General features: G+C 46.0%; 3 protein-coding genes across 3 annotated transcripts; 1 reads left to right on the plus strand and 2 right to left on the minus strand.

The window, feature by feature from the left end:
* The first annotated feature begins 1,056 nt into the window (after window positions 1–1,056).
* On the plus strand, window positions 1,057–10,320 carry klhl43 (kelch-like family member 43). Its single transcript, XM_036555062.1, has 6 exons — window positions 1,057–1,096; window positions 5,324–6,107; window positions 6,420–6,766; window positions 6,972–7,271; window positions 7,864–8,039; window positions 8,724–10,320. The coding sequence occupies exons 2-6, from the start codon at window positions 5,699–5,701 to the stop codon at window positions 9,502–9,504; spliced, it is 2,013 nt and encodes a 670-aa protein (XP_036410955.1). The 5' UTR covers window positions 1,057–1,096; window positions 5,324–5,698; the 3' UTR covers window positions 9,505–10,320.
* Window positions 10,321–12,540: 2,220 nt separating this feature from the next.
* rpl11 (ribosomal protein L11) lies at window positions 12,541–14,809 on the minus strand. The gene is made up of 5 exons (XM_036515674.1): window positions 14,639–14,809; window positions 13,980–14,086; window positions 13,545–13,676; window positions 12,883–12,993; window positions 12,541–12,636 (listed from the first exon to the last, which is right to left on the minus strand). The coding sequence occupies exons 1-5, from the start codon at window positions 14,760–14,762 to the stop codon at window positions 12,607–12,609; spliced, it is 504 nt and encodes a 167-aa protein (XP_036371567.1). The 5' UTR covers window positions 14,763–14,809; the 3' UTR covers window positions 12,541–12,606.
* Window positions 14,810–17,058: 2,249 nt separating this feature from the next.
* LOC118768972 (cyclic GMP-AMP synthase) lies at window positions 17,059–22,360 on the minus strand. The gene is made up of 7 exons (XM_036515968.1): window positions 22,268–22,360; window positions 20,946–21,271; window positions 20,430–20,665; window positions 19,266–19,491; window positions 18,755–19,033; window positions 18,168–18,267; window positions 17,059–17,982 (listed from the first exon to the last, which is right to left on the minus strand). The coding sequence occupies exons 2-7, from the start codon at window positions 21,265–21,267 to the stop codon at window positions 17,502–17,504; spliced, it is 1,644 nt and encodes a 547-aa protein (XP_036371861.1). The 5' UTR covers window positions 21,268–21,271; window positions 22,268–22,360; the 3' UTR covers window positions 17,059–17,501.
* Window positions 22,361–23,006: the final 646 nt, after the last annotated feature.

Genomic DNA, 23,006 nt, shown 5'->3' on the forward strand with positions numbered 1-23,006 from the left:
GAGACAGTGACCAGAACTCTATCAATTTAATTTATTTCATTATTTAATGATTGAATTATGATATTCATTATTCATAAACAATGATAAGCATTGTTCTGTGCTCATGTGTTTCACTATGATATAGTGAAACCAACCAAAACAAGCTCATTCGAAACAGGATTTACCCATGTTAAACCACACTTTACCCACACTTTAACAACCAAAAAGCCATCATGAGTGAGTGTGAAAAAGAGGGCTGTCTATCTGGAATTTTTGGGAGATTCCAAGAGAAGACACCAGGAAAACTACTGACCCTGCCCCCTGCTCACACAACCTACCCATCACCCTCCAGTCCCCAGGGCAAAAATAACTCCACTACTCTCCCTTCCCCCAAAAGCAGATATTGCCCCATCTAAATCAGGCACTTGCCTCTTACCAGCCTCACACACATACTGTACACACACACACACACACCCACACACACAGAACTACACAGGGACACACAAACAGGAATCACTAACCAAACAGTACCCACCACAGAGCAATGTACATAATCTTAACAGTCAGTGACATGGCAAGTCCCACAGACATAAAGTCCATACCCACACACTGTCATAACCCCTCCATAAATACACACATACACATTTCCATTCATTACTGTAATCACAGAAGTGCAGAAACATGAGTAGACATTACATGCAATTATTGCTCTGCCTCCTTTCTTTCCCTGTCTTTGCTCTCTGCTTTCCGCCAAGCTTTTCAGGGAATGTGTCTGTGTTTGGGGGTGGGGGGCGGTTGAAGGGCTGGCTGAATATAGAGTAGTTTAGGGGGGAGTGGTGGGGTGTCCGTATTTGGAGATGTAGGTGGAGGTGGGGGGAGGTCACATTTCATTGCCTGGTAGGACCTTGCCTCCCTCAAACACTGACACCCACAGGCACTCACAGACAGACAGGCAGACAGACAGAGAGCAGAGGGACAGAGGAAAGAAGAAGAGAGAAAACAGTAAGAGGAAAGTAGAGAGCCAGCAGAGAGGTGAGAGAGAGAGAGAGACAACATCAAAAACTAATGTGAAACAAAATAAAGAAGAAGGAAGAGAAAAAGAGAGAAAGAGTCAAAGGTAAAGCATGCTAATATTGACTGTGTGCTCACCGGATTGTGAAAAACGCTGCATTGTGTGCTCACTTGTCAGAAGTCCTCATCACTGAGATGACCGCTTAGAGATGTGTAGACACAGGAGTGTAAACAAAAAGATGTCAGGAGGGAACAAAAGGAGACAAGTGTGTTGCCATCTCTGAGTGGTTTTGCAACTACACACGATATGTTCGACAAAGAGATGCACTCCCACCACTCAAACACAAATTCAGACGTGTATGCATGGCTAACACACTTTAGCCAGACATGGCTAACACACTTTTTTCCTAATGTGGAAGGAAAATGTTTGAATATGAGCTTCTGCTGGATCAATGAGAAGCAGGTTAGAAACTCAGACACCGTCATGCACACACATACATCTGAACACAACCACACATACACAGCCACACACATACGCACATACTGACATACACAGATATGTGCATGCGCACACACACACACTCTCTCTTCTGTCTTGCTCTAACATGAAGTCAAACATATACATGGCTTTAAAACTCCATTTTAACTTGTCTCTGGCATCACACACACACATTTGGGACACTATTCAGTTAGGAGCACCACTGACAGATCTAAATTCTCAGTCTAAACTGCTGTGTAGCTCACACTGTCACTCACATAAACGTCGTCCAGAATATCATCTGTGTGTGTGTGTGACCTGTACGTCGATAACATAGAGGAAAACCGCACCAGCTCACCCACAACTTCAAGTGCGCACAGCGTGTGTCAGGTCCTATAAATAAAGCGTGTGGAAGGGTGGCAGGAATTCTGGGAGCTGGGACATGCGCAGGCATTGTGCAGAGCAATGTCTCACATGTCAATCTGCGTAGAGAGAGAGAGAGAGAGAGAGCAAGGCTCAAGGTCCGGGCCAAGCCTGACAAACACGACAGCTGTAGACAGTTGAGCCCCCCATCTTCCCCTCTCTCCATCTCTGCTTACATTCGTCACCCCTCTCTCCCATCACTCCATCCTCCTCTCCTCCTCCAACTACCCCTACCCCCATCCTCCCATCTCCTTTTGTCCCTTTTCTTCTGCTTACTCTCTTTGTCCCTTCTTCCTCCCCCCTCTGCTCCTGCATGATAACATGTTCTTCCCCTCCCTGGCTTTTTTACGCTCTCTGTATATCTATTTGACCTCTGTAAGTTTCCTATGTGCCTCTGCTTGCCATCCTTCCAAACGTGTACTTTTTTCTCTCCTAATATCTCCCTCCATCCACCTCTGACACCCATCAACATATTTTCTTTCCCTCTTTTCTCTCTATCTCTCTGCCATGCTGGAGTTTAAAATAGCTTAGCTTATGTTCTGGTTGTCCCATGCAGAGAGAGGGGACAGCAGCTGTTGTTGGTGTCATGTGAGACCTGATATCAGGAAAGAGGCCACTTGGGATTGAAGGAACGGGACGTCGCATTACCCCCACCACTACCACACACATCCAATCAGAGGCGCACACTGGCACAATGTTCTTGATGCGGTTGTACAGTGTAGGAGTGACGACCCATCTCTGCCAGTGTACCTACAGTTAACTGTTGCTATGCTTGTTGCCATGGATACCCTATCAGCTTGTTACAGTCTGGTTCCAGAACTATGCCAGTGGTCTTATAGATGGCCTTATCCTGATTTGATAGTGGGGGTAGTAGGGTTCTTTGAGTCAGAGTTATGATGCTTTCATACATTTTTTCTGATTATTATTCTTTTTAGTTCAGTTGAGATCATTTTTTCACCAGTGCCCATCAGGCACAAAAAAACAAACAGGGATTTGACTCTTGTCTGATAGGAATCAGATGTTCCACCTGGATCTTTCCATTAAGAGAACTCCTGGATTTCGTATTATTGAGAGTAAAATAGGGAGTGATCCGAATTGTGTGTATGGGAGGAGGGGTATTAATAACTATGTTAGAAAATATCAGGGGGGGTCAAACGTGGCTGAGCTCAGATTCCTCTGATAGGGTAGAGCTGTGTAACTGGACCCTTGGCATCCAATCCGAAACCACAAGAATCTTTTAGGGTGGAGTCCAATGTGTCCCTGCTCACCAATCCCCTCTTATTACTGCGGGCGCAGACAATGTGCGTAATAACACAATCTAGCCACTTCAGTGGGCTTGAACCTTTAACCATCACACCCATGTGAACATAAACCAGCAAGACAAAATGTTCGGTCCACCATGGTAAAAACAAAGCCCAGGCATTGAATACACTACATTCTGTGAACCTTTACCCTTCAACTTCAGAGAGTGACATCACCCTCTAAAACACAGGCATTGTACTAACAAAGCCTATTGTCTAGGTGCTATGTGGTGTTCTCCAAAAATTCTAAGTATTTTGAATTCTTGAAGCAAGTCACAAAAACTCTGTCAGAGAATGGCTGGTAAGCTTTGTTACTGAGCTGAAGTTAACCAGTACAGCACCACTAAACAAATCAGACACAGGAACATCTTTCAAACACCTGCTCTTCTCTCTCACCAAACTACGACTTTGAAAGTGTCACCCTCGGGCTTACTACCATCTTAGTGTGAAAAACCAGCAGCAGGAGACCTGGGAAGGCTGGTGACCCACTTGGCTGTCTGATCTGCAGACGTAGACACATAAACATGAAGACAGACACAAATAACCCACCTCTGCTAGAATGCTGGCATGCTTCCAGAAAGGTGTCCTGGTTTTGGTGACGATGCCACCACAGCGCATGCTGTCACCGAATACTCACGGTGAGAAGCACCTGTGCTGATGTCAGCAGTCCTGCTCTGGGACGACCCACCATCCTTAGAGTAAGACAGAGGCTGGGTGACTGATTTAAAGGGATGAGGAAGATCAGTCTGTCCAGCCAGTAGATAGGCAATGCACACAAAGACACATACACGCACACACACACACACACACACACACACACACACAAACACTCAACCATGTGCACACTTTTGCATAAGCACAACACATACTTGTGTACACACCAGTCATTTCATTGGCTACTTGATTTAAGATACATTTATTTTTAAACATTTTCTACAAGTTAGAAATCTTGTGTGTTTTAGACCGGATTAAAATGAAAGATGTGTTTTTTTAAGTTTCCCTTAAAATTCATTTGAAGTCTGTGTATTGTGATGTCGTTTTTAGTTAGTGATTGGATGAGTGGTTGGAAATGGAATCAGAGCCGAACTTATTCCATGACCACTTTACACGCCTGCTCCTAAATATAGACAACCTGCTGTCCATAAACAAGCGATTGTATTTCGCTGTGGATCGGAAACAGGAAGCGGGATGCGTTGTCATGGCAAAGGGGTGGATTCGTGAGGTGCCCACGGAAACCTTGCTGGGCGGTATTCTGTGGGGGAGCAGAGGAGGTGACTATTGAAACTGGAGTATTTCGTTACCAGTTGGCCAGATCTCAGTTCAGCTGATACGCAGGTTACGTCAGTTCAGTCAGGTTATGTTGGAGAATGGGGAATAAGCCATGGAGAGGCAAGAGGATAAGAGAGGGCTGGCAGAGGGAAACTAGGGAGGTGTGGAATCTAAGCAGCAAGGGCCCTGCTGTGCCCTCAGAGTATTTATAGATGTGTGTGTGTGTGTGTGTGTGTGTGTGTGTTTATGTGTGATATATTGCATGTATGTAAGACCAAACCTTAACACCCCTCCCCACTCCCCCAAAACTCCTGGGACACCTGAGCCTGTCAATCAGGCTTCCCTCTTTTGACTGTAGGGTGTGTGTGGTGCATGTATTTGAAAGGGAGGGAGTGGCAGAGTTCACACTCTGCCAGCTTTGGCCCATTGTTCCAGGCACCTTTGTTTCAGTGTGGTGGGGGTGGGCTCCCAGACTAGCTGGCACCCAGCCAGACTTCATGTTACCTCTGAGGTGATTTAAAAATGGCTTCAGGCCAGCAATGGTTCAGCATGAATGACGCTGGTGAAAACATTGAAGTTTGTACGATGCTTTCACATAATACTGAGAACTTGGGTCAAAACTTGTTACTGTGGCCAATCACAGTGCTAAAGATTGTCATTCTTCCTCATTTACTAATACATCAACCTACATATGCAGAAATTGTGGCTGTTTTCACACAGGGAAAGTATTGGGTTTAAAGCCATCTTTTCAATGACGGCAAATTTGTTATCTGAGAAAAAGGTTGGAAAGACAGTGAGAGAGTGTTGTATGACATAATATGTTTCACTTTTGGTTAATAAGTTTTTTTTTCTATCTCCACAGGTGCTGTCTCTTGTTTTAACTATACCTTACTGAACACCCCACCCCAATCCCACTTCCACCTCCATCAGATCTCTCATATACCTGTGTGTCCAACTGTCAGTCTGTCCATCCCATTCCCACTCAGCTAGGTGCACAAAACAGGAGGTCAGCCTGCCGATCAGTAATACTGTCTGTCAATTTGCCTGTAAGTCAGTGCAGCACGAGATCAAGAAGGAACCGTTAGTGAGTCTGTCTGTCATTGAAACCAAGAGAGTAAACAAGCCTGCCTATCACTCAGCAAGCCAGTAAGTGACTTTAGAAGTCTGTAAGTCAGCAAGCCTTTCTGTCAGTGATTTCCCAGAGTGTTATAGCCGACTGCAACAGGGTACCAGCACTATGGCCCCTAAGAAGAAGGCCCCCCGTCAGAAGAAGGCGGTGCTGGAGACCACAGAGGTGGAGGGTGGGGTGCGGGTGGTGGAGGGTGTCAAGAAGATCGAGGCACTGGACATCGAGCAGCTGAACCGGCTGAACGGGCTGCCCCTGGCGCTGCCCATTCCGGCTCCGGGGGTCAAGGGCCTAGGCCTGGGCAGTGAGCTGACCCGGCCACTCCACGGCACCGCCCTGCTGGACGAGCTGAGCCGCATGCGGCAGGAGCGCTTCCTCACCGACCTGGAGCTGGCCAGCAAGACCAAGGCCTTCGACGTGCACAAGCTGGTCATCGCCTCAGTCAGCCACTACTTCCGTGAGCTGCTGGCAAAGGACCCCGGGGTGAAGCGTGTGGAGCTGCCCTCCCTCTCACCTCTAGGTACGTCTGTTACTCCCTCTCAATCCAGCTTCCTCACCCCAACTCCTCCCCCTTTAAACCTTCGTCAAATTCCCAGAATCCTTTTGTTCCTAGTTTTTTTCATTTGTAATCTGTGGAGAATGTGTAAGCAGGGGAACACTCAATCAACATACCTCAAAAGTCAAATTTTTGTTGTTCTGAAATGCATAATTCTGTCAGATATGTCATAAACAGCAATCTAACATATAAGATAGCAAGGTAGAAAAGTTTGGACAAGAGGTCATGACTGAATATTAAATCGAACCCCCCACCTCCCATGCCTCTCCTCCCCAGGCCTGGCCAACGTGATCACCTTTGCATACCTGGGGCGGGTCCACATGTCCCTGTACACCATCGGCTGCACGGTGTCGGCGGCCAGCCTGCTGCAGATCCCGCAGCTGCTGCAGATGTGCGTGGACTTCCTGCTGGCAGAGCTGAACGTGCAGACGTGCGTGTACTTGTGGAACATCGGTGCGGCGTACGGCCTGGGAGAAGTGCGCGACGCCGCCCGACGCTTCGTGCTGGAGAACTTCACCCAGTTCGCTGAGACACCGCAGTTCACCCAGCTCACTCTGGAGCAGATCACCGCCTTCCTGCAGGACGATGCCCTCATCCTCCCCTCCGAGGTGGTGGCTTTCCAGGTCAGACCCCGCCCCGAAATCCTCCCTCACACCCTCTGCACCCCCATTCTGGCACTGAATCGACGTGATGTATCCTTGATATGTGTTCATGTTAAAGAATAATTGTAAATAATTATTCAGTCTTGAGACCCTCTAAGTGCTCTTTCAGGACAGGCGTTATTGTGCGCCCTCTGTTTTACTTTGCCTTTTCACATCTGCCTTGCAGATGGCCCTGAAGTGGCTGGATTTTGACCCCAAGCGGCAGGAGCATGCGGCGCAGCTGCTGTCCCACGTGCGCTTCGAGACGATCCCGGCCAGCGAGCTGGTCAGTGAGGTGCAGCCCGTGGCCCGCATGATGCAGGACCCTCAATGTCACCGCCTGCTGGTGGAGGCCATGAACTACCACCTGCTGCCGCACCAGCAGAACGCCCTGCAGTCGCGGCGCACGAGCATCCGGGGTGGCCAGAGCGTGCTGCTGTCCATCGGGGGGCGCCCGTCCCTCACCGAGCGCGCCCTGAGCCGGGAGGTGAGTGCGGGGATGGAGGGGGGCACTGGGGGAACATTAGGGTCATGGTAAAAAGAGGACACAGTCGTAATCGAAAAGTTGAAACAAAGCGTTAATTTTCGGATGGCCACTTTCAGGAGTGTCACAGATCTTGGTGATTCAAATAGATTACCTATGACTGACTGGCAGGAATAATTCCACTAGCTGTTCAGAGCTCTCATTTGTTTGGATGATCTGACAAAGAAACAATTTAAACACTTTCAGCATCACTTTACCTGTCACTACCTCTTAGTCTCAGATGGGGGTCAGACAGTTTGGCGGATCAGCAACAAAGAGCTTAACTGTATGTTGTACATCATTAAAAAACAGAGGTTTGTAATCTTGCTGGTGTCTCCTGCTATGACATGGTTTGTGTGCAGTAAGTGGTCTAAAGTGGTCCAACAGGGTGCCTTGCTTGACCATACAGATACAGAAAAGAGTTAAACTGTTCAATAGAAAGGGATCTCTTCCTTTTGCTGATAACTGATGTAACTGAATGGTACAGCACTTTCAAAGGAGATGAATAATTATGTTCCATACTGACCTCTCACCTGCCACCTGTTACCACTCTCAGGTGCTCTGGAGGGACCCCCGCGATGGCGTGGCCACCTGGCGCCACCTCGCCCAACTTCCTGCCAAGAGCTTTAACCAGAGTGTGGCTGTGATGGATGGATTCCTGTATGTGGCTGGGGGAGAGGACCAGAACGACGCACGCAACCAAGCCAAGCATGCTGTCGGCACCCTCAGCAGGTACTCACACACACACACACACACACACACACACACACACACACACACACACGTACACACACACACACACACACACACACACACACACACACACACACACACATGCACACACGTACACACACACACGTACACACACACACGTACACACACACACACACACACACACACACGTACACACACACACATACACACACACACGTACACACACACACACGTACACACGTACACACACACACACACACACACACACACACACACGCACACACATACATACACACACACACACACACGTACACAAAACAGATTTATGAATGTGTTTTTTAAAACAAATGAGATATATATACAGTACCAGTCAAAAGTCTGGACATGCCTGATTAAGATAATGGGAAACATGCATTCAAGGACATTTTCATCTACAGATATATGTTTAAATGCTTGAAATTTGTTTCTTAGACAAATATAGTGAAGTTGATGCTTATTTATGAATTTCCAAACAAATTTTAATCAAAAAACACTTTTGTCTATTTTGAAGAATCTAAAGTAGAGTTAGATACGGATAGTTTTGGTTTGTTCAACACTTTTTTGGTCACTGCATAATTCCATTTGTGTTATTTCATAGTTTTGATGTCTTTTTCCTCTTTTATATCCATTCATATCCATTCTGTTTGTTCCCTGCCCCGCCAGGTATGATCCTCGCTTCAACACCTGGCTACACCTGAGCAGCATGCGCCAGCGGCGTACGCACTTCAGCCTGGTGCCCAGCGGGGGGCGCCTGTACGCCATTGGGGGGAGGAACGTGGAGGGCCTGCTGGCCACCACAGAGAGCTATCTGCCCTCCTCCAACTCCTGGCAGCCCCGCGCCCCCATGGAGACACCCCGCTGCTGCCACGCCAGCGCGGTGCTGCCTTCCGGAGACATCCTGGTGACCGGAGGCTACATCAACTGTGCCTACTCCCGCTCAGTGGTCAGCTACAGCCCCGAGACGGACAGCTGGACCGAGCGGGCGGGGTTGGCCACGCCCCGAGGGTGGCACTGCGCGGCAGCCATGGGTGGCAAGGTTTACGTGGTGGGCGGGAGCCAGCTGGGCCCGGGCAGCGAGCGCGTCGATGTCCTGACGCTCGAGGTCTTCTCCTCGGAGACCGGAGAGTGGAGCCAGGCCGCGCCCCTGCCCCTGGGGGTCAGCACGGCTGGTCTGGCGCCCCTTGGGGACCAGCTGTACCTGCTGGGTGGCTGGAACGAGGCGGAGAAGCGCTACAAGGCGGCCGTCCAGCGCTATGACCCTGGAACCGACAGCTGGTCCTCTGGCGAAGAGCTGCCCGAGCCCACCGTGGGCGTGTCCTGCTGCGCCCTGATTCTCCCCCCCCGCCACGCCTCCCGCCGGCAACGTCACGCCCCCGGTGGAGCGCCCACCCACGAAGAGCACCCACCACGAGACGGCGGTGTGGCACCACAGCAAAGTGCCTGAAACAGAGGAAGAGAAAGAAAGAGAGAGAGAACGAGTGAGAGAGAAAGGGTGAGGGAGAGAAAGGAGGGAGTAGGGGGGGGAAGAAAGGAGGGGAACCAGTAGACAGATGAGGGTCAAAAAAAAGGAGAGAGGAAAGATGGAGGGCCAGAAATACAAGTGAACGAATGAAAAAGTGACTGTCCTAATGGTAATGTGTTACCCCATGTATCATAGTTACTGACTGTACCTGAATTTTAGTGAGACTGATAAAAAGAATGAATGTGTTTATGTGTGTCTGTGTCTGTGTATGATATAGTGTGAGTGGTAGTGAGTGTGTGCATTTCAAACTGAGTCAGCCAATATTCTGCCATATATAACAATACACAGCTATGATAATATACATTAAGTGAGTTTTCCTCACATAGAATAAGAGCAGTTATCAGGATTATTTATTTGTATTATTTATTGAACTGTGATTTGTGTCTTTAACTCACTGAAAACTTGAGACAGTAGTTTAGGTTGAAAAATATTTAAAAATAACAAAAAAGTGATATTAGTTTAGTAAGATAGTTTTTATATGTGCAATGAGGGGTTGGAGTATGAACAGGTGTGATGGTGAGAAGTAAGAAAAAAAGACACTACCCCCTTCTAACAGACACAGGGTAAAGGCAGATAAGGTGAATCCCAACTGGTGAATTTGGCCACATGCTAATTTAATCTGACACCAACCCCTTATTCGGAGGGTTACACTCACAAAGCCATTCAAACAAAATCCATATTACAGTGTTTCTCAATCCTACTCCTGGAGCCCCCCTGTCCTGCATATTTTCTATCTATCCTTGCTGCTTGATTAAATCAGGTGTGGTCAGCTAATCAAAAGTGCCACTGATTAATTCAGTCAGGTAGGTAGAGCAGGGAAAGATGGAAAACGTGCAGAGCAGAGGGGCCCCAGGAGCAGGATTGAGAATCAGTAACAGGTTTTAAAGACTGTCACCAGATAGCAGGTTTCTTTTAGATTTGCTTGAGCAGCTCATCATCAGGCAATTTTTCTGCGTTTCTGCAGAGTTCTGCAAGTACTTCCAAAAATGAATGACATGAATTTAAATTGTCCCAAAATTGCTTTGTGAACCTGGCCTAATATCCTCAAGACACACTACCAACAAATACCTGAACAGGAGATACTGTCATAGACCTGAGAGGTAACACCTGGTCAAGGGTCAATGAGAAGTGGGTTTAATGTGACCCTTGGCCTCAGGGATATAGTTCATTGCAAATAAGGGGTTCAAGACCCCATTGACCTGTGTCTGTGGTTCCAGTAAGCCCTGCCCACAGCCCACTCCTTCCCTTCCATAACTCATCTAATGTAAATAAGTGGAAGTGTAAATCCAGTGAAACTCCACCAGAGGGCAGAGCTGGGGTCGAGTCAGGATACCCAGTGCTTGACTGGGCACTCCCCCCACAGCTATTTTGATTATTCGGTTCAATGAGGATTACGATTTTTATTTTATTCGATTGACCCCATTGTGAAGCTGCTTATTAGTCACATACCTTGTGCTGGAGTGGGCTGCAGGCCAAGGGTGGGGTGTGTGCTAGCCTGTACGAGTGGTGCCGGTGCCACCATGTCCCCAGGGGTTTCACTGAATAAAGCCAACTTGATCAAACAGAGTGGCTCTGTCTTATTAAGTCATGCAAATATTTGCTGCATATACAGACCTTACCCATCACATCCGAGTATGAAGAATCTACACTACACTTTTACCTTTTACCCATGATTCCCTGTAGAGTTGGTGCACTTAGCTGGTGTACCATCACAAAATGGAAAACAACTGTACAGGTATAATGATTTTTTGCTGTTATTTACAGTAAAGATGCAATATTATCTTTTACCTTTTTATTTTGTACCACAGTATTTAATGTTAACGGTCAGTTTAAATTTGAATCCCTGTAAGCTGTGAGCACACAACCAAACTAATGCAAGTGCATACACACTGACTAAAATAACCCCATCAAATCTTTCATATTGTCATAGCCTACTTAACTTTGCTTAGCAAAGAATAACAAAATCATTAGAGCATGCATTAGAGCTACATAACCAACGAACGGTGTGATGAAAATGTATATATACAGCAAAGTTCCCATTAAATCTGCAGGATAAGAAACATATCCAGAACATAAGATAACCCCATACTGCCATCATGTGGCATATCTTGGAAACAACCACTGCCAAAATTCAGAGTACAGGTTTTCTAGACTATTTCTGTTTGACATCAATGTTAAACTCAGCAAATACAATGGGGAAAAGGAAACCTCTAACCAATTTCAGAAAGGTTAAAAAACGTGAAATAACCTTTCTGATCAAATCTGATCAACTAGCTCATGATGGCTGTTCTTTGCAGCACTGCAGCCAAGACCCTTCAGAGCAGAAACACTTGTTTAAAAAGTGCTGGAGCTCATTTTGACAGATGAGTAACATTAAAAAGCCTCACCACACAAACCATAGTTGATGATTCTATTCAACTTTGTCTAATGAAGGAATCCAACAGATACTTCCAATTAGAGGCTAGAAATTACCCTGAAAGAGGGTGCCTTTCATAGACAGATCCCTCATGGGGAGACACTTTCAGACTTAAGTTTTTGATCACTTAACACCAAACATCTACTGACTTTTTACTTACTTTACATATCTCCAGATCTGAGGATGTCAGCAATACTGTTCTGTACTCAAGATCCAACAATAACTACCTTCAAAGCCACATTTATGTCACTTTGCATAGTGTTCTGCACCTTAAGTGCAGTTTAGGCATGTTTTGCGTTTATTTGTAAATCAACACACCCTTGTCCTGATACTGATAATGTGAAGAACACCGCAGAACCGGCAAGGTTCGGTAACATCCTACTCCCAACCGCAAGAGGACATTTTCACCACTGTTTCAACATATCCTCGATGATGGGGGGGGGACAAGTGGAGCCTGAATGTATGTTTCATTTAAGATGGCCATCTAAACTGAGCAGAAATGGTTTACACTGCTATAGGTTCAAGAAAGTCAACACAACATCTGGCTTTTTTACCCCCAATTTATTTGTTATTGGTTACAAACAAGATCAAAAAAAAAAGTGGTCCGGTTACTTTCCAGGGAGAATGATGCCGTCGTACTGAAAGGAAAAAAAAAAAAAGAACAGCTGTTATTAAAAGCAACAGAGTAACCAATAAGGACATTGAGTAGGAAATAACGTAAAAATCAGCCTACATCTCCCCAACCCCCCACCTAAAATTGACAACCCTGAGATTACAAACTATTAAACAGAGAGAGGTACACTAGCTAGACATTCACAGCCTCTCCTTCCCCTGAGGATTGAAACACAGAGATGTGGTCCAGGCAGAACCAGACTGAGCCCCACCTTCTGCTGGAACCAGCGCATGGCCTCCTCCTTGCGGATGCGATGCCTGAATCCAATGCGGCCATTTTTCTGCTTCTTGTCAGCAATGCTGAAGCCAGGTCTGCCCAGAACCTGAAAGACAACATGAGGTTAAGAAGGGGCTTAAAAAAAAAAGATGCGATATATCATATCCTGGCTAGTTTTCTGCCAGATTGACACCAGCACCATGAAGCCACACTGACCACACAGATTACCCAAAGATGAAAAAATACCTTCAGATAAGGTTTCTATTAGTTTGACAAAAGCCAATCAACAACATTAACTTATGTACAGTCAGATTCCCAAGGAGAGGTCAGGGAGTGGGCCTAGGGGTGCAACATGTTCCGTTTACCCTAACAAAAAACAACTTCCTATGCTTCTGCATTTCAGTAGAGAAAACATATGTAACAGGGACATTAATTACAGCCAACACATGACAATACAGTGTGGACTCATTTTCCAAAGTATGCATTTTAACCTTCTAACACTGACATTTTAACTGTTGAAAATGGAGTTCAAATTGAAAGTGGGGGGGGGGGGGGGGGGTCATTGTAGCTGTAAGCAGACATCGAGGCCGTAGCCATGTGGCCACACGTGAGTACGCATACATGCGTGTGTGAGTGCATACAGCTAGGGCTCCTTACCACATAGAAATCCAGGCCATAGATCCCAATGCTGGGGTCATACTTGATCCCCAGGTCAATATGCTCCTGGATGCCAAAGCCAAAGTTTCCCGTGTCAGAGAAGTTGTTCTTCCTCAACTCGTACTCCCTGACCTGTAGAGAGGAGGGGGGTGGGTGGTGAGAAATGCACATCCCCCTTCGCATCTAGGTTTGCAGAGGGGAGACATACTGTCCCTTGATTAAACTACTGAACTCAAGAAATCACTACGATTTTACAGTTCAGGATTCCCATTCTGGTTGGAGGAGCACACTGATCACGCAGTGGGATAGTATGCCAGTTATATCCACAGACAGCATAAGGACGAGTTTTAAAACCTCTTACAGAAGAGTACCTCTACCTTACGTCAGCGCTTCCCAGCCCAAATAAATCAAACACCCCTCCTCTGCGCTCCTCACCTTGAGTCCCTTCTCAAGGATTTCCTCTGCTTTGGCGCCACGGACAGTGCAGTGCACCGCGATCTTCTCATTCCTGCGGATGCCGAAGGATCGCACGGTGTAGCGAGCTGAGGGGAGGAGAGGAAAACACAGGTTCCTCAGGGCAAACAAACGGGCTTCAGCGCTTCGTTCCACCGTGCCTGTGGTTTCTTGCTGAAACATTACACTCGACTACATCAACTCCATTCCTTGCAGACATGATAAAGGACAAAGTTGTCAGCAATTGAGCACACATACATAAAAATCTGTTTATACAAATAAACACACACCATGCCGTAATGTCACCTAGCCCTGAAAAACACTTCTATAAGTTCACACACACTTAGCAGAGAGAGAGGCATGTCACAGGCAGACAGGACCACAAAGACCAACTGGTCCACAAAGTAGTATTATTGGAAAGCACTGAAGCCACCTCCCACAACCCTTAATCTGTATTAAAATTCACATGGTCATCTCAGTCTAATTCAGAATGTGCTCTTAAATGGACTGAAAATGCACAAAGGTAATCATATCTACACCATTTCCATTCTCTCCAACATGGCCAAGCACTTGCCTGCTCCCAGCACTGGGAAAAGGACAGGCCCTGCTTGGTAAAATATTTGGAGAGCAGGATTACCTACCCTTGGAGAAGACGGGGGTCTGCCCGGTGAGCTGCTCCAGCACCTTGGCAGCCCGGGTCAGTCTGTCTCCACTCTCGCCCACGCAGATGTTCAGGCAGAGCTTGCGGATGCGAAGCTCACGCATGGGGTTCTCCTTCTTCTCACCCTGGTCCTGAAGGGAGGGAGGGGGATCATGGGTGGAGGTGCCACAGGAAACCAACGATTTCTATGTCTAGTCAGCCAATTTACTGACATTTGTGGCATTTTGTATGTCCCAGTGCATGTAAGTACACTGGAACATGCAATGTTGGTAACTTTATGTTAATGTTATTTACTCCAGACCAACCCACACTCAACATTTAAGTAGGCATCTGCCATACAACTTCGCCTTTTTACGCACTGCATACTATCTAGCTTGCCCACACTGATGGCTGTCTTTTCAAACAAGGAAAAAAAATACTACTGGATAGCTAGCTCCTTAGCAAAGAATTCAAACACGTGAGTTGGCTGGTGACTATCCAATGTTACTAACAAACAGTTATAATCGTAAGACAAGTTGGTCATTTAGGTTAACGAACTGAAAGATATATAAAACCAAATACCGGGTTTATTAGGAAGACAACTACAGACCAAACGATGTGCATAACCAGTTCAAACACCAAGCTAACCACCGTAGCTACATGGATTTTCATTGACTTGCCAGCTTGCCGGACATGCCCGTGCATATCCCACAGCCCTCTTCACTGCGAGTTACCCAGCTAGCGATTGTCGGGCTGTGCATTAATATATATATATACTTCATTTAAAAGAGCACTACTTTTTGTCTGACCCTTCAAACGACCACGCTAAACTCTTGTTTACGGAGCAAGTGTTCGAAACCCACAGCGGACTCGATCCAGACGGCTACTCAGGAGCAAGTATGCCGATAATGACAGCTTAGATACTGTGCACCCTGCCATCAATGTACATACAAACCGTTTGAACCCGATAATACACCCATGTATCAGCATAAAGTAGCGGCTCATTTCCACAAATCACTGTTTAACACCCCGATGGATACAGATTTAAATTCGATTCCCAGAACATACGCCATCTTCAATACGAAAAACATACTCACCGCCATGTTTGATCACTTGAAGAGACCGGACAACTTCCGGCGCACACTTTTATACCCTCGTGCCCACGACTCAGAGTTCGGTGAGACACCCTGCATTGAAAACAACGTTCCGAAATGACAGCCATTTACATTTTTGGAAACCTTTAACTAAATTCTTTGCTTATCTCAAAGAGACTGGAGAATGATTAAATAATGTATACCAATAAATAACGCTATTCAAAGGACCTATTAGTAGACACACAATCTTCCGCTATTGATTTTAGCATTTGTTTGAGTTTGAGTTTGCCTATGGCAGCACTTATATTAACTTGTATTTATTCCTCAAAATACCTATACTCAGTATTGACTGTGTTGCGACCTACGTATATATTCCATTGCTCATCCTTACAAGCAATCAAGGTACACCAGTACCTTGGAATATTGCAACATTACTTAATATGTAAGATACATGTTCTCAAACCTAGAACTGTTTACAAATGACCCCTGTGATGATGATGATGATGATGATGATGATGATGATGATGATGATGATGCTAATAATGATGGTCATTATAATAATTGTGAATTATTCAGATCACTTGCCTGCTTTTATGGCTGGAGAACTGAAATGTTGTATTACATTATAATCAGGGGATGTGCATTAAAAAAAACTTTTGAACAACCCTAATTTGTACTTAGATGCATGTGAAGATAATGAACATAGTGCATTCTATTTCTGGGGCATTCTGATTCCCAAAGTGGTTTAATCTTAATCTTAAAATAGCAAGCCTGCAGCCTTTGTAACCTACTACAATGGTACCCTTTCACCAAGGCAAAAAGGCAGGATCCCTTCATCCCACCTGGCATTCTGACCACAAATTCAGTGGACGTGCTGTCTCTGTTGTGATATTTTAGCCATTCAGTCTAACTGTCATGGTCTTAGTCCATGCTCAATATCATGATCTTGGATTCAGTTGCTTGGTCATGGCCTAGGTCTTAACTCCATTACTGGCCTTTGTGTTTAAATGAATGGTTTAAGTCCAAAACACAGTGGTCATCATCCCATTTCCAAACTTTTTGAAAGTGTTTTGTTCTTAAATGTTTTTCCTTTTCCAAAGGACAAAACAGTTTTCAGGTTATAGGTTTATTCCTGAAGAGACACCTTAATTGTGATGAAATATAAACACAAGCTGAATGGTAATTAGGTCATTTAAAAGAATGAAATAAAAAATTGATAATGATAAAAAAAAAACAGGTAAAAGATGAAATTATACCCAACTGAAACTGACAAACTGAGCGGAACAGGAATCACTGCATGGTAAAATAGAACATCACAAGACAAAATGGAAAAACAAAAACAAAAACTACATGATATGCAAAATATTTTTCACTGTTTTTCAGCACCTAGCATGTATATCAAGTAATTCCCATTGTTGTCCAAGATTTTATTTACTGTCATGCATATTTCTGACTACAGGGTAACTGTGTAAACGAGACAGATCCCCTGTACGCTGGACTAGAATCCCATTTTCTGTGTGATTGAGTGTGTAAAACACCTTAACCATAAGGTACTGAAAAACAGGACTGATCTACCAAAGATATGCTACTGATGGAAATGGGAAAAGAGTTATTGTAATTATACAGGTCTGGCACTGTACAACAATGAAATGCAAGGGGACAGTAGTGCACAGGGCCCGCTTATGAAAATCTTCATAGCTGGGAACATTAGCAAGAATAGATCACGGCATGCTGTTCAGTTAGGAGACACACTGAGTTATTGACTGGCATCTATAGAACAAAAAAAATAGCAAAAAAAAACAGCACCGCTACGGATGCCATGATCGTCCCCTTTGACACAGTTTTCTGGGTGTCAGGCAGTGGCGATGGTGGGCTGTCCGGGTGGAGAGTGAGTGGTGGAGCAGGGCTGGGCGGCTGAAGGAGGGGCAGTCCCAGCCTCTTCTGCTCCCCCAGTGCCTCCCGCAGGCAGGACAGCGCTCGTCGCGGGAAGACAGGGGGAGCGAAGAGGTTGTAGCCCGGAATGAAGAAGTGGGGAAGCACGCCACTGCAGGCGTGGTCCTCCAGGGCTGACAGGAGCGACATGAAGCGGACGGGCAGGTGGACGGGTGCCCAGTGTGAGTCCTGGCCCAAAGCAGAGAGGGTGTGCAGGAAAGCTGTCTTTCCGTGGTAAGAGCAGAGAGGCTCCAGCTCCAGAGGGTATTGCGTCTTAAGCCTCTCGATCAGAAACTTGAGCAGCTTGAGACACTGCTTTCTGCGGGAGACAGAGGGGAGGGGAAGCGGGACAAGAAAGGAGAGAAGGAATATGTATATTTGCAGTATAAATGTACATATTTATTTTCTATGGACTTTTATCTTACACATCTTTCATCTTGTGGATGTTGCATGTATGAGCCACTTTCCAGACAGAAACAATTGATCACAGAATGAGAGACTCACCGGCAGCATTTTTTGGTGGGGCCCTCACAACAGGTCCTCGAGTGGCCGTGGTTCTTGATTATTTCCTTTTCAATGTGCGAGAAAGAAATCCTCCAGCTCTCTGGTGGTGCAGACACATACGCAGTTTCAATCACACATGGACAGATGTAACCATAGAGACAAACTACAACGGTTATAGTTTTATGAAAATGCAGATGGGCACAAACTTAAATGGCAGGGTGGCAAGCAGCTATAATCACTTGTTACATTTAATCACATTTAATTAAAATTATCATTTTGGAATTTCAATGATTATTATTGTTATTCATTTGACATATGACATTTGACCATGTCTTAGGCAACATAAACAGCTTGCTTACATGTATATATAAAATATATATAAAAGGTATATAAAGATGGATAGAAACTGGAATAAATCATCTTGTTAAGTACCTTACTCAATGGTACAACAAGGGTGTCTCACCTGGGATTCAAACCTGTGATCTTTGGGCTACAACCCCTGATCCTTCAGCGTGACGCCATACTGCCACCACCGAACCACACCAAAACTTCCTGCCCTCTGACCTTTTCCTCATAGCTGCACTTACCCTTAGCAGCATCACTCAGGTTGCGCCCCGATGGTCTCTTGGGTACAAAGTAGAAGGGCTGCTTGATGAGTTCACGTCGCGCCTTCTTCCCTAACCAGTGTTCCACCTCCAAGCCAGACTGGGTGGCTTGTGGCCAGGCTTGTTTGTCAGACACTTTCAGGGCAGGAACTATGTCCAGTGACAGCAGCTCCACCTGCTCCTCCTCCATCAGCACCAGCGTCACTGCCGGGGAGGTTGGACGCTTCCTACTCAGCGTCCAGTGACCGGCCCCCTCAGGGGCTGAGGGACAGAGGGACAGACGGACACAGAGACAAAACAGGGTGTGGAAGTCAGGGCAAGACTATACTACGATGGAGTTCATTATGCAAAAACATGAGCACGCCAGGGCTCAAGGCCTGATATTGCCAGGAAATAAATTTAAATTAGCACAAAAAAGAAGTGAGTGCCCATCCCCACCCGTTCCCACCCCCTGTTCCCCTTGAACCCTTGATGTTTAGGTGCTGGAGCTGACCTCGGTAAGTGCTTATGAACTTTTTGACCAGGCGTCGCATTTCATTCAGGATTCTGGGGGCAGAGATGGTGAGCTCATCATCAAGCAGGAAGGCTTGGATCTCAGAGCGAGTGCGTCGAATCAGGGAAACTTTGTAGAACAGCCCGTGGTACCCCTCCAGCTCAGTCCACATTAGCCGTGGTGTTGGTAGTAGAAGCATCATGTCAAACTCATTTGGGTCATTTATCTGCGGGTTAAAAACACACAAGCCTTGAGCGGCTCAGTCAGCAAGGTATTCACTTTGAACACAGGCTGAGCCCTACAGCCAGGGTTCGAACCAACTTGTGTCATTTGCTGACTATGACTGGAACAGTGGCAGAGCAAATTTGGTTTGCTCCACTGAGGATGGACCGGGTGGATCCACCAGGGTTTCCTCAGGTCACCACTGTCAGGCACCATGCAACTCATTAAGTGCATGCAAGTTGCATAGATGACATCAGTGGAGTAGCACCTACTCCCCAATGAGCAGCCACTCCACTGTAGTTTGCTTTGTGAATTCTAATGTGAAAAATGTGCAAGTGTATAGGAGAATTGTTTTTGATTCATCACAGTGCCCCAGCATGAGTACAGAGGTTGTCATCATTAAATTAGCTAAGTGTAAAATTGGCAATTGCAAAAAAACAGGATAGCAAGAGGAAAAAGCCAAAAGAAGCAACTCAGGACTCCTGAGTGGCTCAGAGAGTGAAATTATTTGTTTTAGGCACAGGCTGAGCCCTAAGGCCTGGGTTTGAATCTGGACGTGTCTTGTCCACAGTAACTGAAAGCCCGTATCAGCAGAATAAACTGACCAGAGGAGGGGTGGGTAGATTAGATAGGGTAAACTCATCACTGCATTCTCAACACCATGGCACTCCAGTGGTCATTTGTGAGTTACTGAGATAGCATCAGGAGAAAGTGCCTATCGTTCAATAGTGTTTGCCTCCTGGTGCGCTGTGCTACTTGTACTGTGAAAAATAATCACAGCATCAGAGGATTGCACCCACCTTTTTCAGCAGCTATCGTTGCAGTGGTGACAAGTTGCATAATTGCAGACCCCAAGGGTTGGGTGAAAAAGGGGCAAAAAAACACACAAGGATCATGGGAACCCAGCCCAAATATCATCCCTCCCCTACATTGATGACCCACCTTCACCATCTCGTAGTAGCTGCCACTGTTGAGCACTATGACAGATCTGAAGTAGGGCTGCTCAGTGTTCCCTTTCAGGAAGTCCAGGAGCTTGTCTCTCAGGTGGTTCACTAGTTCCGCAGCTCGCTGCTGATTGGCCCGACACAGGCTAACAGCCTGGGCCCGCTGTTTGATCCGACGAGACAGGGTGGGAGGCACTTCAGGGATGTTCTCCTCCATACTGCTGGACCTGCAAGCTGCAGAGGAACTGGGAGCTGGTTAACGGTGCGCTCAGAAAGAGCTATTCCTTACATTTTGAAGCAATTGGAAGCATTGAATCCATTCTCAAACAGCGCTAACCAGAATGTCACAAAAAAATATCCCCTATCATACACAGAAAGCATTTTGTGTTAAAATAATTGAAGCTTCTGGTTTCTTGTGACCGTATGAGAATGAGAATGGTCTGCACACATGAAGAGGACTGAAAGGATGGTCAGGACTGCTGCCATTCAGATGGAGAGCAGATGCATTTCTCACCTGCCTGCGCCTGCCTTTGTCTTCGTGCCACGGCAGTGGTGGGAGACGAGGTTGGGGTGGGGCTGGATTCAGTGGGGGCCTCAGTGCCACTCGCCTCCTCCCCAAAAGATGCCCCCGGAGGACTACACCCTGTGGGGGTCTCTTCCTCTTGTTTCATACCTTCCTCCACCTCCTTGCCCAGCTCAGGGGACGAGGTGGAGCTGGTCTTTAAGGCAAGATGGCGTGATGATACTGGGGTTGTCCCTGGGGTGGGACTGGAAGCCTTAGGTGCATTTTTCCCCTTCCTTGTCACTGATCTCTTCTGGGGTGTGGTTCTGTCCATCTCCCTGCAAGCACAAGGATGGCTACCATGGATACAGACCTCTCTGAGCCTTGCAGTGAGATGGGAGCCAGTCCAGGGCTAACCAGCAGCTCATAGATCATAGATTTTTCCCTTTTCCATCTTAACTCTATCCTACACAGCTTTCAGGTTCTGATGTCTACATGATTTGACACCTGATGTGCCCTTCATCAGAATACAAACAATAGATGTTAAATATCTCTGTACATGGCATCTGCTCCTTGCATTTAGTTTGTTAATAAATACCACAAAAGTTTTCTTTTTCAATGTTTTGTGAATATGAATAATGTGGAGTCATGTATAGAATGGGAATTTCAGTCACTTGTTGTTCGTGGTGTTAACCAGCTGCTGGCTGAAAGGTATTTCTGAAATACTTTGAACCTTTGAACTGTGCCTCTCCACAGCAGTAAATGGATTACATAACAATACATAACCCATGAACTGATTACATTACAATATTGGCACTTAGCAGATGCTCTTATCCAGAGTGACTTACATCTGTTACAGTTTTTTTAACAATGTTATCCATTTATATGGCTAGATATGTACTGAGACAATTGTGATTTGAGTACCTTGCCTAGGGGTACAACAGCAGTGCCCCAGCGGGGAATCAAAGCAGCAACCTTTTGGTAACAAGTCCTGCTCCTTAACCACGATGCTACACTGCTGCCCCCCTACTGTACCCCCTGTTCCCCCTCTTCTCTCTGTCTTGTTGCAAAAGAGGAAAACATACCCTGCCTGCCTACTGTTCTGTTCTTGAAACTGATGTTTCAAACTAACTGCACAGAAAAAAAAAACTGCCATAGAAGTATCCATGGAGTATCCAATGAAGTCAAACGAAAATATTCGCATGCAAAGTCATGGCAGGACTAAGAGCCCAGATTCACTTGGCTGACTGGAAACACAACATAAAGCTTTATGCTTTTGAGATAACGTTGAAATTCCAGGGGTATGGCTATGAGGAGTAGATGTACAGCCTTACCTGTAGTCTTGTTGACAGCGTGCAGAGGAGAGCCTCGGCTGTGTTGCCAGTTGATCTGAAGCTTGGTTTCGCAGACTCAGTTTCTTTACTCCTCTTCCTTCGCTCCTCTTCCCTACACGCCTTTTCCCCACTGTGATGTCATGAGAGGGCTAAAGACGTGTGCTGGAAAAGCCTGCGTAGCAAAAGCCCTGAGGCTGTGCTCAACCAGCTGAAAACTAAACTATGGCGCACAGAGATTTCTGAACAAGCTGTGTTAGCTCATGTTGCAATAATAGCCTTTTCACATGCCAAGCGAAAGTGCATTTTGTCAGCATACGACCCAGTGAACCTCAGGGTGCAGCATGTGGAATTCTCTTTCACTTTCTGTTCATGGGAAATTGTCTGTGTGGTAAACAGGGCCAGTGTAGAGAAGCATAATGATTCTTTGCAAATTTGTCCACATCCAGCAAGTCAATAACACAGGACTACCACTTGTGTTTTACTTCCAACCTGCAATTACTTCTGCCATTGTTAACAAAAAAAACAGTCTATGTTTACCTGAGAAGAGAGGTAAGCCAACATTTCTTTTACTGGAAAGGTGTAAATGTATTGCCCAATAATGTTTATAGGAACTAGCAACTCTTTTTTCCCCATACATGGGAGACATTCAGGATGTGTATTCATACAGTTACATAACCTTTAAGACTAACAATAGCAGTTCACCTTGAATCCATTCTCAAACAGCGCTAACCAGCGCTAA

The sequence above is a fragment of the Megalops cyprinoides genome, chromosome 21 (assembly GCF_013368585.1).
Source record: "Megalops cyprinoides isolate fMegCyp1 chromosome 21, fMegCyp1.pri, whole genome shotgun sequence".
Classification (NCBI taxonomy): Eukaryota; Metazoa; Chordata; class Actinopteri; order Elopiformes; family Megalopidae; genus Megalops; species Megalops cyprinoides.